Below are 18101 nucleotides of genomic sequence, written 5' to 3' on the forward strand. Positions count from 1 at the left end.
GACTTTTAGACATCACAATCTATGGAGCCAAATGGCCTTTTAGTTGCTTTAAACTACTTGAGGGGGGAAGCCTGCCTTTACTACATGTACACCCCAATCCCTCTCAAGTTTCTTCAGCATCCCTTCCCAGATAATCTCAAGTTTTCTCTAGAGGGCCCCACACTAAGTATACCACTGCTCAGCCTCAAATATTACAGTCAACCTAAAGAGCACATGTAACCCCTGACCTGAAAACTGTTTCTTTAACAAATATGTTAAGTGGTATGTATGCCAAACCTAATATAACTTCAAAGGCTCCCCGACACCACAGAACCCCCAGAGAAAGGTGTAGCAATACACAGTGAGAAGACTTGGGCTCTTTACTGGCCTAGAATAACATTACTAGAAATTATTTTAATTTCCTCCACCTTTCAAAATTACTGCAAATTCCAAGAAAACAAGGTAAAATAAAATTAACCCAGAATATGAAAAAAATCAAATCATACTTAGCATTCTCTCAATGAGGTAGAAAAATGTAACTTGACAAGTGATTTTTTTCCTTTTCTTTTCAGTAACTACAAATCATCGTTCTTCTGTATTATACCGTCATGCATACATTACCATGCAATATATTTGCAAGAAGCCTCTGAAGTGCCTGTTTCACAGCACATGAAAGCTCAACTTCTTTCAGGTAAGTATGGAAAAAGTCTTTAGTGCTTGCCCAAGCACTGATTGAAATTTATTTCACAATGATAAAAATGAAAAGATTTTACATTTTCCCTACTACAGAAATAATTTCCAAAGTTAAGATTTCTTATCATAAATAAAATGAGTAAACTAAGTAAATTACATCTTAGATGTTGATATTAAATATAAATGGCTTATACTTCATAACACAAAAGAGTAACCATTCAATATTTCTTTATAAAATTTAAGATACACAGGCCTTGTACATATGGCTTCATTAACATCTTACACAGCTTGTTCTCAGTCATGTCCCTCAATGCAAACAGCACCTCTACATAAAAGATGCATCCTAACAATTTCAATGAAGTGCAGTATACTCCATTAGAGAGAACATGTTTTAATTAGTTCTAATACCAGTTACAGTGTACAGTACTTTTACCAATCTACTGTGTTGTAATTATACAAGATAGGAGGAAGAGACCAAATCATACAGCCCTCACCTCAGTACAGACCCCAGTACAGGTTTATCTCAAGAATAGCTGGAAGATTTGGCTTATAATACATAAGTCAACATGTTTTTTAAAAAGTGGGCAACATATTCCAACAAGAAGTCAGACTGCACAAAACTGCAGTCAAATTGAAGTACCATTTTGAAATTAAAAACACATTAGGGAGTTAGATACCCACTGAAACAAACTGATCTGCAAGCACAGTATTTTTGTATCAATGCTTTCGCAGGTTTGACAGACATCATCTCCTTTTGGGGAAAGTCTAACATTACAAAAAATAAACTTTATTATTGGACAGTTTCAAGTTGTAGTTTATGAGGCTAGGACATTCACATTTAGAACACTGACAGTCCAACTTCTCCGTTGTAACAGAGCATTATGAAAATCCCCACACCAGACTGAGCTATCATTCAGCCTAAAAATACAAGCATTTATAACAACAATCCCAGCACAAAATCACTTCAGGTAGTGAAGAAGTTCAGCTACAAGATCATACACACAGCTTTCCAACCAGCTGGGAAGTTACAGAAGACAGGAGCTCAAGATACCTGCTGTAATATGGGAAGAAACAGGATACAACCTTGAAGTTTGCTCTAGCTTCTGGGCTGTTTAACAACCCCCAACTACAACATACACATACACTCCTGCAAAAAAAACCAACACTTGAGGGGAATTCTTCCTAGAATACAGAAATTCAGAGCAAGTCACAACATTCACTTACGTTTACTTTGGTAACACAGCTCTTTGTAAATAAAGCAAGCAGCAAAACAACAGTATGAAAAAAAAATCTTGTTATGACAGCTGAAAATTTCAACAAATTTAGCACATAAAGCATTTCGAAAAAACATCTGAAAGCATCATGGAGATGGCAGTTGAATCTGGCCTGGATTAAAATGCTTAAGTACTGGAAACTGACCACAAGCTGTGAACCCAGTTCACCAAACTGAAGAATCTGTTATGAAGCTAACACAGAATAAAGCTAGGACTGATCTCATCTTAACATCTTAGAAATATTTTTTTAAACTCATTCTAACAGAAGAAAGAATATGTGAAATGAGGACACAGTCAATTAGAAGTTGAACAAGACAGCTGAACAGCATTATCAAACAACTTACAAACAGAACAAGAAAATAACAAAGGAAAAATTAGAAGCTTGTGCAAGAACTTTGGAAGCATGCCAATATTCAGGGAATTATTTAGACAACAGGGGAATGAGGATAAGTCTAAAAACTAGCAGAAATAACATATAGTTTGCTTACCAAGTTTGCAATTCAGCAGGACTGCAAAATTAGCTAATGCAATTTGGGAATGACTCCAAGCTAGGACACACTGTTTTCTTAAAAGAACTTTGGCACAACTACAATAAGAATATTATGGTTCCTTCTGTGAACTAAATTAGCTGAAAGACAAATTGGCAGATCTATACAACAGAGTGACTGAGTGAAAAGACTAATTAAACTTCAAAGTTAATAGACATGCCCTCTCAAACACACAGATGGAATATCTAAAAGTGTTTCAATACTATTTAGAAAAAAACTCCTTTTCAATTTTACATATTAAGAGATGTTTAATAATCTAGAGAAACTGGATTAGAAAAGAAAAACAGCTTCCTAAAAATGAAGTGGGATACATATGAAAAAAAGTACTGTAAACTGAGAACTTGCACTAGGTGAACAAGTCAGATTTCTGGCAGCAGCTGTGTTAAAGAAAGGATATAAAGGCATAATTCCCCATTTATGCATTTGTATTGGCAGATGCCTTGGATATAAAACCATATATACTGTAGGAGGACCACTTGATTAAGCTGGGAGAGGAGAAAGTACCTTAAATGCAGGTATGAAGCACAGTGCTGACATGACAGAGGCATCCAAAATAGGAATATTCTTTGCTTGCAAACATATAGAATAGAGCATTGTTATGCAGCATATTACGCAGTAAAAACTGTAGTGCATTTTTTTAAACATTCCTAGTGTGGTGACAGCCTCTGAACTCTACAGAAGAACAGCTGTTCCCAGAAGTAAAGTATGGCTCTTATGGCTCTTAACTGCAAAAAGCTCTCAGTGTGCATCAGTTTCTGTAACCCAGTGAGTTCTAGAATTTTAAGCTTCTGAAAGAAGAGACATTCTGTATCTTGTAGATTTTTTTCCCATAGTAGGTCTTCATATTCCTAGGCTATACTGATCTATGGAAATGCAGAATGATATATTTGAAAATAAAATTCTTTGTTCTTTTTCAGAAAAAAATCAAGTCTCAGCATGCAATAAAAGAAAGTATCAGATGGTATCAATTTGAAGTTTAAGTTATATCCCAATTGCACTTATATTTCTATTAAAAAAGAATTCAAATTAAGTCAATGTCTGTGTTACAGATGAGACTTCAACAATACACAAAACTACACAGCTGCTTTGTTTAAAGTTACTCCAAAGCAGACAGAAAAATCAAAACTATATGCTGGAATTGCTCATGCGAAATACATCAACATCTCTGCACAAATGAAAGCTACAAAGACTAAAGCACAAGACAGATATTCAGTATGAAACAGGAATTTTTAAATGAAATTCAGATTAATCCTATGCACTTCAGAATTCTTTTCCAAGTCAGCATTTGACGTGAGTTTTTAGTAAAAAAAAAAAAAAAAAAGACAACAATAAGCAACTAATGACTGTCTAACAAGGCATGAGTCCCTTTAGAATTTCCACAATATCTGTCTGTATGAAAACAGTTAAAAATTGAGGTGGTTTAAATATAAGAAATACCTTTGCTGACTTCTAGGCATCATAGGAGAACAACCCTCCTTATCTGGAGTAACAAATAACATTTAATATTTAAAGCTTTGTCCTTGGTAGCATTTATTCTACCATCATATGCCCACTATGTTACATGTTGTGTACTTTATGCATCCATTACGCAAAGGAAATTTTTTGTATGTTTTCTATAAGTACTAAGAACAAATCATGTCTCAAGTATAACTAAACTAGTCACATTTATGTTGCTTGCTTAGATTTAGTTTTTAATTACTTGTACAAACAGTTTTAAATTCTGCAATCAAAGAAAATCAGACATCTTAAAACAGTATGCTTTGGTTACATTCTGTCATTGTTACCTAGCTGCCTCATTCATATAGTCCCACCAGTGGATGATTAATACTAAAAAATATTATAGTTTCTTGTACATATGTATTATTCAATCCTCATCCTAAGTATAAATTTGCAACACAGTAGTAACACTGCAGGTATAGAAGTAATGCTTCCTATCAGGCATATGAAAAGATTAACTCTACCACAGTTGATGCTGGTGTATAGAAGGCTTCTCACATATCATTTCAGTCTACGGGAGGTAGATGTTTGTCTATGAACTGTTTTACATCCATCATCTCCTGTTTAAAGATAAAAGTATGTATTAGTTGAAGTTCCCTACTAATATAGATTCAGCTACACTTCAATTCAATACACTTCAACATTCAATCATGTTTCAACATTTCAGTTATAATGACCAGCTGGGCTACAAATACTGAGTAATTAGTTACTTGATAAAATCATACCACTTTGCACTCAAGTCAAGGCTGCTAACTCTTCAAGGCACTATGCACTCAGAAGAGGCTAAAATACAAGAAAAAAAATCAAAGACTACTTTTTTTTTCTCTCTCTCTGAAGCTGAGCTGGCAAACTACATATTAATCAAGTGATCTGAATAGCACCAGGCTCAGCATGGATAGGATTTCATTGTAGCTAAGGCCATAGCTTTGTGTATACTTTAAACTTTTGCAAGTTAGCAACAGTGTGAAAAGCCAGCAGCTTGTCCTCCTAACCATTCAGTTTCACCTTCATGATGCTTCCTTCCTTAAGGAAAAGCAATACAGCAAACTAGAGTGGGAAACCAATCCATGTTAAAAATAATTTAATTTTAATTTTTTTTCATTAAGTCAATGTTGTAAGAAAGAGCACATTATTAATATATTTGTGTGACAACTCAGTGCTATTACTGCCTAAACACAATACAACTCGGTAAATGTCCCAGAGAGGTTGTCCAAAGGTACAGTCCCCACAAGATGCAGCAATCCAAATTTAAAAAGTTACTGCTGCTGACAAATGGTAGATTTGTTCCTTGCCTCCTCTTCTGTTTCCTGTTCCTACCATTTACTTTCTGTAAGTTGATGCTTCAACTCACTACAGCTGCAAGAACTGAAGCCAGCAGCTTTTGCCATTTTAGCAAGTTCAAATGGTTCAAAGAAGTTTCTGATTAGCTCCAGAGCTGGTGCAAGAAGGAAGACAGGGCCACAAGGTCATAAGCAGAGAGAACTAGTCCACCTCTTTCTGGCAGCAGCAAGCCATTACATCAGCTCAGCTGCCTACTGAGCCAGAACCATAAATATAGGTTCAGAGGCTGCTTCTTCCATAGCGTTAACCCTCCCTCCCTCCCTATTCCTTTGATGTCTCCATCCATAGAACTAACAGGATTCTTCTCTCCAAAATACCAAGTTGGATTTATGGTGTGAGAATCTGCCTTCCAGTTCAGTGGGTTTTTTTTTTTAACAAGCAAATAATAAAAATTAGGATAAAAAAAAAAAAAGTATTTTATAGATCAACTAGCTTAGTCCCAAAAATACAATCTTATGAGGAAGTTCCCACTAGTCACATAAACTTTTGCCTTGGATGCTTTTTCAGCCAGGCATTCAGTTACTCACTAAATTAAATCAGTTGCATCAAGCACCTGTTATTAATAAAAAAAAAAAAAAAGCCAACAACAAAAAAAACCCAACCCCCCCAAAGCCCCCACCCAATACATATTTGTTTTGAGGGAAGAAAATTAACCATACCCAGCTAAAAGATTGTATATTAAGAAAATTACCTCAATACATGAACTATGCATCATGCCAGAGTAAGTCCTGAAGGTTATGTTGGCTGGATTTATCATACTCTTTAGCTTCTCAACAGTGAGAGAACCAAACATTAAAGGAACCAATGGGTCACAGTCTCCATGGCACTGAAGAACAGCAATCTCCTTGTTGACACCACTGATAGGGCCCTGTTAGGGGTGGAATTAGAGGGGAGAAGAGAAGAAAAAGACAGTAAGTGGAGTTAAGGCTAACATCTTTGAGATAAAATAACCCCATGGCACTGCGCCCTGTGGCATGACAAATAACTTGAATTCTGAAGGAAAAAAACACGATATATAGTCTGCAAATTCATTATGAAGTAAGCTCTGTGCCTGACAACACATTAAGTTCAAAAACCTGCAGATAAAATTTTGGCACTAATTTCAGAACAGAACATCATAATTTCTGGCCAAGTAAACAACCTGATACTTTGTTTAAATACCTAGTCTCTAGTAAGATAGTGCCTTGCAGATGGAAGAAATGGCAAATAGAAAATTCATCTTCAAGGAAAATTTGCCATATCCCTTAATTTTCCTAGGAACGTCATTCTAAGCAGAAGAGATAGCTACTGAGTATTTCCTCATTTTCTCTACTTGCCAAGCTCTAAAACTCCAGGGCCCTATTTTAAAACCTTCCGAGTTATGAAACAACTGTCAATATTCGGTAATAACGATGGCCACTAATTCATGCACAAGATACAATCTTCAAATATATTCACTCCCTGAGTGCAAATTAGCTTAGGAAAGAAACATAAATACCTGAGGAAAAGAAGCCCGTAGAGGAAGCCAACAGCTGAGGGCTACAACACCTGCTAATTTTTGTTGTGTTGTAAGAGCTGTATACAATGATAAAGCACCTCCCTAAGATAAAGAGATATAAGTATTAGAATGGTGATGGTAATGGTCCTTTTAATGCTTGTTTCAAGATCTCTGGTTTCTCCTTTAAAGGCCTTTTTCTATTCCAATCTATTCTTCCATAGAACCAATACTAAAACCAGTATTCCTGTACAACAATTATTTTGCTTTTTTCCCCCCTCCAAGTTCATGTGATCAATTCAGAAGTAAACCAGCAAATTTACTGTAACTAAGCTGGGGAAAAAAAAAAAAACAAACAAACAAACATGAAATAAAGCACTATCACTCATGACAGTATTAACACTACTTTAATTTACTTGCATGCAGACTGGGGAGTTGGTGTACGGACCAGTTAATCTAACCTACCTACCACAGTATGGTATGTTACAAGTATGAAGGGAAGAATTTCCCAAATAAATCCAGACCCATCAAATATCTACCAAATTAAAGTGAAATTAAAAATACTAGCAAGATTTTCAAGCAAAGCTACATACATTACATGCATAAAAACTTTAAAGAGACTATTAATTTTAGTACCTTTTTTCCACATGCATGTTCATTTACCAGTGAATAGTAATTACTTGCAGAAAACTAAAATAATTGATTTGTTAAGGCAAAGGAAAATTGACACCTTAAAATTTTAGAAACACCTAACATCAGCTCTTTTCAATTCAAGTGTCTGGATTTCCCATGTTAGGAAAGCTAAATTACTTCCCTAGAAAAAGATATGGTTCTTTCCAACCATTCCTTACCTGAGAAAAGCCTCCCAGAATAATTCGATTAGAAGGAATTCCATTTTTTACTTCTTGATCTATCAGTGCTTTAACTGCAACATAAATAAAGGCCAATAGTTAAAAACCACTCCATTCTGTTGAAAGTCTAGAAGAGGAAAGAGACCTTCTCCCTGATGTCAACAGAAAGGTAATGAAAGGAAAATCTAGTCTGCTATACATTAAAAAGTATCAAAAGATCTAGAGCATGATTAGAAATTCCAGTGCCAGTGTACCATTTCCAAAGAGAAAAACATGCAAGTAAGTCTCACAAAAGCCCTACTGCCAGGAAGATGGTATCCTCTTCTAACTATCCAGCATCACAAGTGGATGCTCATACAGCTCTAACTTGCTGTGCTACCCAGAAGCTCTTAAAAAAAAAAAAAAAAAAAAAAAAAAAAAAAAGAGTACACTGGTTCCAATGTACATTTCATATTTGAGAGCATGAAGTGTTTATACTGGTGAATTACTCTACTAACTTATGAAGTTTAAAAAAAAACCCCAAAACAACAAACAATGCACTTAGCTAAACTTTGATCAGCAATAATACAATATATACATATTACTTCCCCTAATAATTTTGTCTTTGGAAAATCTGTTTCAGACCGATAATTCATTTTTAAGAATACACAGAAGTACTTTTAAGACATAAAAATTATTCCTAAGCATACCATTCTCCGCTGCCTGCTTGATCCCAACTTCATCTTCTTGTGAATCTGGAGAAAGTCCAATGATATCAAACCTTACAAAAATATCAACAAGAGCATTACACATTAGAGCATCCATTCCACTTCCTTAAAACACAAATAATAAAATTGGGATATTTTCCAGATAAAAATGTTAGCTGACATACTATTTAGTACCAACCACCCATAGATTACAAGAATTAGCGGACAATCTGTGAATGTGGCTAAAAGGCTAGATCCAGTCAACAAAGCTTTTCTGAGTTTTGATATCTTCTGTAATTTACTGCAGATTAAGCAGCTCAGTTTTGATATTGGCTCCAAAAATATCAGCAGGAATTACAATTTATCAGAAGAAGCATAGGAAAAATAAACACAAGTTACTTGAGAAAAACAAAACAAAAAAACCCCAAAGATGACTAGTTTAAGACCATTGGAATCTACCATATTTTTCTTGTTCTCTATTCAGAATGGATGTTTTAAAGAACAGCTGCTAGATATTCTACTGACCCACCAAATATTACTCACTAGTAGCAATAACATTTCCACTCCACGTCTCTACTACTACTGACTATGAATTCATACACAACACAGACTATAGACTGCACTTGTAAATTAAATTGGGTTTTGTATATTAAGACATACAGCTTAGTCCTAAGGAATAACTGTTACCAGAGATACACACGGAGAATTACAGTGTACTCATGAGAGCCCTTTTATAAGAACAGAACTAAAGCAAAAAGCTTTTTATACTTACATGTGATTAAAACCAGCCATTCAGGTTGTTCATGGTTTTTAATTAAGAACAATAAGTTCAAACCTCTAGATATCTTTTGATCAGAATTGTCTGCAATTGAACAAATACTTACCATGATGGCATAGCCATGTTCATGTTCAAAGAAACTGGCATAACTGGCCTAGAAATGAGAATGAACACCACTGACGTAAGGTACATACTGAAATTTAATAACACAGATGCAGTTATGTCATGAAATTACATATCTCTAATTCTCTTACTTTTAAACCCCAATTAACATTAGCTACTTTGTAGCACCTCTTCAAGAAATCTCTCTCGAAACCTGCCAGCCCAAATATATTTAATATTCAGGGTTGAATTACCACTCTCTATGGAGAGCAAGCAAAACATTAATGGGCTGCTTTATATATATATGTGTGTGTGTGAGTGCATATATATCACATACATATTTTTTATATATGTATATAATTTAGTTATTTCTAAGTAACAGTTATTTATCACAGTTCCATACATGTGCTCAGTGGGTGAAGGCACCTTAGACAGCAGCATCAGCAAACCTAAGGAAGCGGTGAAATGCAGCATAGTGGTGGATACGAGTCTGGCCACACGTACTTCTCCCAGCAGCAGAATCTGCTTAAGCAGTGCCGGCCTTCACTGCAGGACTCATTCCCACCCTTATGCTGCTGTACGGCATCTTTTCAGTCATACCAAGACAACTTCAATGGACCATGCCATGGATCAAGTCTGGCTATAGTTTTAATCTACTGAAACTGAGGAACATAAGTTCTGCAGGGAAAGACTGAAAGAAGACAAAGGGCAAGCAAAGAGAACAGCAGATATTGCCAAGCTCTTTTTGAACAGCTCAGCAAAGCGTGGCCATGTGGTAAAATAAATAAATAAATCACAGCCTGGTAATCAGTAATACAGCAAAACATTGCTTACTTATCTCCCTATGTCCCTGCTCCATATCTCCCAAGACTGCTGGAGCAAAAGACAATCTGAATTTTGTGTTAAAATAAATTAAGGTTATACTTAATTAGTTTTTCTGTCATTAAGTAAATACTAGATAGATCTTAATGCTTTATTTACTGACTCCTGACCCTGCTCAGAAGTATTTCACTTCTCCAATTGCACAAAGACAGCTCAGATTGCATTATTTGTTGAAAATACAAATATCCTGTGAATCTTTGAAACTTTCTGCAGGTAACAGGGAAATTTCATCTACTATGAAATTTTAAACCTGAGTTTAAGAAGTACATGTACCTAACACAAAGTATATTTAATGGTCAGAAAAATACAAAAAAATTACTCCTTGTTAAGACTGGCTTTTAACAAGTGACTGTTGGGGAAAGAAAGGCAACAAACAATTCAATCCAGTGAGAACATAGTCAAAAAAAAAAAAAAATCTAACTTTGCACATAAAACTTTCCAAACATGTTTTCAGTCTGAATTAGTAACAAAACCAAAATATGAACAAAAATGCAGTTTTGCCATAAAGTAAATCACACAGCAGTTCCTAAAAATAACAAAATCTTTAATAGCATCAACATTATTTTAGTGGGTTTTTTTACATAAAAACGAAATGCAGAGACATCCAAATTCCATTTGACTTCATCATCTGTGCAAGTGTCTTAGTAAGTAACTCCACAGAAAAGTGTAAAGCAAGAAAAGTTACAAACTTACGCATGTGGGCAAATGTATTTTACATGGGGGCTTTTGATACCTGCAAGCGCTTCTGACCATCCATGCCTGTTAACAAAAAATATATTAAATGGCATGTATGTTTCAGCTTAGCTCTTATTTCTATGCTGTTGCAACAGCACAGAGCAAGTATGAAATACGCTGAATTAGATCAATATAAACACATTTCTAGAAAATGTTTACATCAACTGCAGTATGCAATGAATGTAGTACTAAACTTAAAAGGTTTGTTCTGCCTCTGAGTATTTGTTGCATATATATAGCCAGGGACACTTTAATTTGACTATCATAGTTGTGGTGCAGCTGCAGAAATACCACTTTGGCTCTAGGCAAAGCCTGCTCTGTATCTGGGTGGGTTTATTAACTTGGGTGCTACAACATATGAACACAGGTATCCTGCATCCAGGCAGCTCTAGCCCAGAGGCTGCTTTGCTGCTCCTGTAGAGTTAAGGCACCTTCTTTCACAGCCAGGTTGTTTTTTCTGAGCCAAATTTCTTGATATGGGAGAGTAGCGAACTGACATTTAAGCTAATTCCACATGGAGCCAACCTAATCAATCAGACCTACTAACTTTGGCTGAGCTCGTATGCTCTCAGATTCAGGCAGTCCTGAACAACACTCCAGACTGCAGGTGGGTTTTTTTAATCTCAAGCACGTGCTGTATGAATGCACAGAACAATGCAAGATCTGCACAGCAGATGAGTTATCATGCTTCCTACAAACCAGAAAACTGGAAAGTATAATTTAAATAAACAGCTCCGAAAGACTCACTCCAGGGCTCATCGAGACATGAACTGAGCTGGACCCAAATCTGAACCTGTGCAGAACCACTGCCTGTGCCTGCATTTGGCTTTCCAGTACACTCAATAGTACTTGTATGTCCTGATTTTTCTCATTACTCAGTGTTCCTAGCTCACCCACTAAACTAGATACTGGAAAGTTGATTCTAAGCAGAAAACACCTTTAACAAATTCATCAGTGACACAGCTGAACTAATCAGACCAACAGCAGACAAGCCATAAACACGTTTGGTTTAGTTTTCATTTTAATATCATCCTGAAAAGTTAATGTATGCTACCTAAAGTTAAAGACATTTCAAACACACAAACAGCACAGACATTTGAAACACTGGCTGTAGATCTCAGCCTACTTCCTACCAATACTTTTATATATACTATTAACAAATTGCGGGTGATACTACTTGCAGAATATTTGCAGTATGACAGAAAGCCAAATAAGAATCTAAAGGAGAAATAGGACTGAGAAAAACTAGTTAGGTAAGAATTTGGGGACTTTTTTTAGCTAACTATGAAGATTAATTTGACAAATTTGGAAAGCAACATTGCATACACATTTATGCAGACTTAGAACAATCCTCTACGCTGTACCTTTTGTTCAGATTTTGACAAGTACGAACCAATTTTTAAGTGCCATTTATATAGGAGCTAAGAGAGAAAAAGAACATAACCTCTGTTAGACACTTCTCAGAGTAAGAAAAATACAGTTGGTAAACTGAAGTGAGCAATTTAAAAATTCATGTGAAGTAGAACAGGTCAGTTTAAACTGTGGGAAATGATAAAATTATTGATTAGTTCTCTTCAGACAATTCTTTTTTGGGTCACTACTATGGCTTTTTTTGAAAAAAAAAGATGGCAGTTTGTCAAAAGCAGTTTTAGCTAATCTGATCTGCGGTGGACTAGAGAAACAAATACAGCTAAATCACCATATTTCCACAGAGGTGTTATGACTTGTTAAGGCATACATTCCAGTACGCTCTGCATTTGCAAGCTTGAGACTCTGCATTAGCTTTGTCACCAAAATGGACATACCACATTTGTATAAGTAATACAATTTATGTTAGAGAGCAAATCTCTTGTGTTTTTTTCCCCTTGCCAAAACCGACATCAACCCGATTTGCAAGGACTCAAATTCCAAAGACTCAAAAGATTCTGCAATCACTTGCTGTACATTTGGTGCCAAGATGCAGGCAGTACTGCTGCCTCAGCTGCGTCCTACCAGCAGAAAGGAAGAGCGATAATTCAAACAAGGTGGTGGTGTGTCAGTACAGCAAATGAAAGCAAACATCTCCACTTGTAGAACACTGCCAAGTGCATGGACTTGACTCTTTTTAACTTATTCATTGTCCAGGTTACACAAGTTTCAATTTTGACAGCTGACTTTTTTTTTTTCCAGTTCGGGAAAAAAATTTATGTCTTAAACATTGCAAGTTTCAATTTAGAGGCAACATTCAAGTTCCAGGTAACAAAAGCAGAAGTCTTATAAAAATATTATGTAATTTCACCCATAAGGGAGCACAACAGACAGAGCATTCATGCTACTTATTTTCAGTATCTAAGTGCCAATTCCTTTTAAAGTCTTCCACCAAAAAAGGTTTCAACACACTCCTAACTTGTTAATTCAATGGCTTTAATGAATGTATGCTTACATCTCGGCACACACAAGCTTCAAATGGAAACATTACACCACACCTAGAATGTCTCCCAGAAATTTCCTACTCTTTCCATTTCTACTGAAACGTGGAAATAACAGGAACAGGGTATTTCACAGCTTATTTGGGGGTTTGGGGTTTTTTTGGAGTCTGAAGACCGTATTTCAGAGAGAGAAATCTGCAGACATTAGGTGACCACTTAGGATTTTGCGTAGATAAATCAAGTAAGTCTCGATTTTAATGTACGTACGACATACTGAGGAAGAAACCATGAACTAACTGCACCTACTAGCAAACCAGCAATCCCCAAGCCTGGAAAAAAAAAACCAAACCTCTAAATTTAGAAAAGCACAGGAACAACCAGGAACCCACTCTCAGGAAATCAAAAGATCAGAAACCCACAGCCTTCTTCTTCCACCAAGTTTGACTCAAGAACAAAAGAGGTATCACATTCAGACCAAATTAGGTAAGTGATTGAAGAGAGAAGAAAAAGCTTCTGAGGACTTGTGCTGGGAAATTTTAGATAAATAGTTGTCGCCAGCATACGCGAGATTTCATCTGTTGTTAGCCACTGGGTTCAATTAAGGGCAAAAGAAGAAGCTTAAGCAACTTCTAACTGCTCACGTCTTTAAAACACGCAGCCTTATGTTTCAAGCTATAGTAACTATTAGGTACGTTACAGATCAGAATACACACCCGGTATCTCCCAATCCATGAAGAAAAATGACCTAAAAACAAAAAAACCAAACACGTAGCGGTGTAAGATCACTAAACCACAAAGGCGCCTAACGCACGCCCAGCAGAAGCCCACAGGAGATCGCACCCGCTAGCTCGGAGCACGACGCGACTTTCTCAGAAGGAAACTCCGCTTCCTTCTCGTCCCACCCCACGCCTCCCCCCCGCCGCCATCAGCGGGCGCACCCCGCCCCCGCCCGGCACACCGCGGGGCCCCCGCTGACACCGATGACCTTCCCCTCCCTGCCCGGTGCCGGCTCCAGCCGCCGCGGGAGCGGGAGCAGGACACCGCTCCCGAGCCCGGCCCGGCTCTGGCAGGAAAGTAACGGCAGAGACCTGTCAACCTGGCCGGGCCGCCCCGCCACACTCCCCCCCCACCACCACCACCGCGGGCGCCTGCCCTCAGCCGGGCCGGGCCTGACCGCGGCCTCGCCCCCAGGCCGCCGGGCCGCTGCGGCCGCCCCCCGCCCGGGGCTGAGGCCGCGGCGGCGAACAAAGCGGGGCGGGGGCCGCCGCCGCCGCCCGCCAGGGCGGACCCCTGACGGCCGGCGCCTCCCCGCCGCTCGCCCCCCCGCCCGCACTCACGGCAGCCGTCGCCTTCCTGGCGGCCGGGACGATGGCGGGGAGCGGCGCCGACATGTTGTTGCCGCACATACACCGGGCTGCGAGGCGGCCAGCGGGACACCGGCCAGGAGCGGGGAGGCGGGACGGGCGCCGGGCCAGGGGGGCGGGGGAAGGCGGGCGGCGGGGTGGGAGGGGCGCGGGCGGGCGGCCGGGGGCTGTAGGCGCCAGGCCCGCTCCCCGGCCCCGCCCCGCCCCGCCCGCGCACGGCGCCACGCCGCCGCCCCGCTCCCGGGCAGCCGCCCCCGCCGAGGCCATCCCCGGACCCGATTGGCTGCCGCCGGGGCGGCGGGACGGGCGGCCCCGGGGCGCGAGGTGGGGGCGGGCCCGGAGGCGGCCGCGCGGCTGAGGGGAGGGTGCCCGGGAGCGGGCGCCTCTGAGGTGAGGGAGGAGCGTGGCCTCCCTCCGCGGAGCCGCGCAGCCACCCGCGACTCCCCCGCCGGCCTCGGACCCGCCGGCCCGGCCCGGCCCGGCCCGGCCGGCCTGAACTGCGGCCGGGGCGGCGCTGGAGGCCTGCGGGGCGTACCGGCGGCAGCTAACGCCTGCCGAGGAAACCCCTCCGGGGAAGTCCGGCTGAAGCCCGGCGTATTGAGAAGCGGCCAGTCTGCGTGCGCTGGTGAAAAGGCAGGGTCTGCAACGCTGCTTCTGCCTTCGGGTTTCCGGTGGTTTCAAAGAGTTTGAACTGTCTTTCACCTGTAAAACGGCCTTTCAAATAACCAGACAGATGTGCCAGATTATACCGGCTTTTATAGTATAATTTGTACATGTCTGTGGTTTGAGTGTTTCCCGTAAAAGTCATTTTTATGCTGTATTATGAGGCTGAGGGAAAAAAGGAAATTACGGTGTTCTTAAATAGGTAAAGATAAAAGAGTAAGTCGTGGGAAACAGGGAAACCGGCACAAACACAGCAAACAGCATTGTTAGACAGAACTCATTTGTCCTCATCAGATCAGATGCCTTCATCACCAAATTAAGTCTCTTGGCTTACAGCCGAAGAGTCAATGATTCTTATTCATCTTGAAATGTATCAAGCTATTCAGGCACTCTGTATTGAAATTACTGGATCATTCCAGTCCATTCCAAACACGTAGACCTACTCTGAGTAAGTATGGCAAACACATTTCTATCAAAATGAAATACTTCGTTCTTTGTCTTCTATTCCATGCATCTTTGTCAGATATTTCCTCCCAGAAAGTCAATCTACTCATTGTATTTGCTGGGTGGTATCTGGCTAACGTGGATGCTTTTTTGGCAGCTCAAACAGCAGCTGAATGCACAGTATACTTCTTTCACATCTTCCCACTGGCGTGTTCCATACCAGGCAAGGACGTTTTTTTCACAAAGCTTTTGCTCCTTTTGCTCAACAATGTTAAGATTTTTAACAGCATGGCTGATACTGGAGAAGCCTTTGCACCAGCTGCGTAACATTAAACATGCAGCCTCTTTCGCTGTGATTGTTAGGCTGCTTTGATACATAGTATTTATGCCAGGGGATCTCTGTTATTGCTCAAGTTGACTTATTTCCGCGGGTAGCTTCTTGTGTTTTGATTTATCTCTGCTTTAGTGTGCGTTCTTGCCTCACATACTGTACCCGATTAAAATCTGTTAAGAAAATACAGTCTATGCATAAAAGATTCCTAAAAGATGAGGAGCTTCATATTATGTCAGGTGCTTATCAAGTATGCTGAACCCGACTCCTGCTATAGAGCATCCTTTTGGGACATGAACAAAGTTTTGTCTTCCCTCTCCACCATGCTATTTACCACGTAAATGTCACTTCCATGAGGCGGCCTGCTGATGAACCTCCAGCCAAGGAGATCAGTCGTCTCCTCATAATTAGACCAAGCTTCTAATCTTTTGGTCAGTACAGCTGGAATGATCTTAACCTGAATTCCCGGTTGCTGCTAGCATGGCTGAGGGTCACGGGAGAAACACGAGCTCTGCGTGGATTGGGCAGAGGCGAGTCAGGCAGCAGTGGGATGGCCCGTGCGGGCATGGGGCAGCCTGCCGGTTACAGACAAACGTTCAAGGGACTGAGCTGCTGAAATCCTGAAGGGATTGCCGAAAACGTCTGAATTACGAATGTTTCGAAGACTTGTAAGTTGGCTGTCTCTTTACAGTGAGATATGAGTGATAGTTTTCTACCTAATTTCAAGGTTCTGCTTAAAGTAGTGAGAGCTTTACCAGGCAAAGCGTGCTCTAAACTATGTATTTTTCCCTATCATAGTGGCTGAAATGGACTTTGATAAGATGGTTGTGATAGCATATTTCCATACATTCTGTATGGTATGTCTAAATATTTTGACGGTTTTGATATTTTGTACCAGCTGTGGAAACTGGTTTGCTGCTAGGTGACTGTAAAAGTGAGAGTTGGTAAATAATTATTAGAAATCTTATACTAACACTATGATTGAAACAATAGACAAAAGTATAGCCAAGCAATTAACTAGTAGAGGTAGTTACTCATAAGTTTTGCAGTTCTTTGCTCTTATGACTAGATGTTCCTGTACGCTAGATGAGAACAATGTTGAAACTGACCACACGTGATTGAAGCTGCGTTAAGCTTCAAGATCAAAGAACAAGGACAGGAATAAAGACTTCAAGGACAGCCAACAAGAACTTCAAATGGGTCGGTGGTCGCAAAAGCAGCCCTTCGACTCAAATGGATCCTTCATTGTGCATGATCGGATGTAGGCAGTACTAAGATAATCAGTTGCAATTATTTTTATGTACATGTATACTAATCTGATTAATATGCAATTAGTTATTCTATATAACCTGCTAGTGCTAAAGCTGTGGCATGCACGCTAGGTTGAACTATCCCCCGTGCATCCAGCGCTGCAATAAAGAATGCCTGCTTTCTAAACTCCAAAACGAGTCTTAGAGAGTTTCTTCGAGGGACTTTTCGGTATCAGTTGTCCATACCACCATTTCACCTGCATTGTTACATTGTAATTTTTATTGATTTTTTTTTTTGAGGGGGGTAAGAAGCAATACAGATTTCATACTGAAACTCACAGATTCCTGCAACATGGTTTCCATTTCACCCCTATTTACTCTCAGAACTGGCCGAGCTCTTGCAGGGCCTTTTCTCTGGGAGGTAATCTGAAGCAGACATTCAACATGGAAGGACGTTTTGGTCAAACAGGATTTTGGGGACCAAAAGCAGGGTATGACGCTGAGGCGTACCGGCTGACAGTCACAGCGGGAACCGGCCTTCCCGCCCTGCAACTTCTCAGCGGCAGCTTCCCCCGCTCCGTCCTTCGCTCCGGTAAGCCTGCGCCAGAGGGTAACTAACTAACTAACTAACTACCTTCCCACGGCTGTCTGGTTTTCCAGTAGGTCCACTTTTTAAGGTTAAAGCAGTAAAGGTGATCAAGCACTGCAGCAGCGCAAGGGAAGCCTCGAACGGTAAGGCACGTTCCCAGCCCGTTCCCGCCTTCCAACTTTTTGGATGGGCGCAGGGCGCTGCACTCTCGT

At 40.0% G+C, this 18101-nt stretch overlaps 1 protein-coding gene across 4 annotated transcripts; it reads right to left on the reverse strand.

Moving 5' to 3' along the window:
- Window positions 1-1047: 1047 nt before the first annotated feature.
- LYPLA1 (lysophospholipase 1) lies at window positions 1048-14746 on the reverse strand. 4 transcript variants are annotated; one of them, XM_069779345.1, is made up of 10 exons: window positions 14586-14746; window positions 13962-13993; window positions 10799-10864; window positions 9228-9275; window positions 8347-8417; window positions 7658-7731; window positions 6810-6911; window positions 6024-6200; window positions 4456-4551; window positions 1048-1819 (listed from the first exon to the last, which is right to left on the reverse strand). In XM_069779345.1, the coding sequence occupies exons 1-9, from the start codon at window positions 14652-14654 to the stop codon at window positions 4498-4500; spliced, it is 693 nt and encodes a 230-aa protein (XP_069635446.1). In that variant the 5' UTR covers window positions 14655-14746; the 3' UTR covers window positions 1048-1819; window positions 4456-4497. The 4 variants fall into 4 exon arrangements, with proteins under 4 accessions (XP_069635446.1, XP_069635445.1, XP_069635443.1 ...); XM_069779344.1 differs by having other exon boundaries at window positions 1048-3974; XM_069779342.1 differs by having other exon boundaries at window positions 1048-4551; window positions 14586-14745.
- Between the last annotated feature and the right edge of the window lie 3355 nt (window positions 14747-18101).

The sequence above is a fragment of the Haliaeetus albicilla genome, chromosome 3 (assembly GCF_947461875.1).
Source record: "Haliaeetus albicilla chromosome 3, bHalAlb1.1, whole genome shotgun sequence".
Classification (NCBI taxonomy): Eukaryota; Metazoa; Chordata; class Aves; order Accipitriformes; family Accipitridae; genus Haliaeetus; species Haliaeetus albicilla.

Bases quoted from the DNA above. Each gene is read 5' to 3' on its own strand.
- LYPLA1 (XM_069779345.1), bottom strand. From the start codon at position 14,654: ATGTGCGGCAACAACATGTCGGCGCCGCTCCCCGCCATCGTCCCGGCC. The intron at 13,994-14,585 runs GTGAGTGCGGGC...TTTTGTTTTTAG, and splicing joins CCAGGAAGGCGACGGCTGCC to GTCATTTTTCTTCATGGATT. The intron at 7,732-8,346 runs GTATGCTTAGGA...TTTATGTTGCAG, and splicing joins CAAGCAGGCAGCGGAGAATG to TTAAAGCACTGATAGATCAA.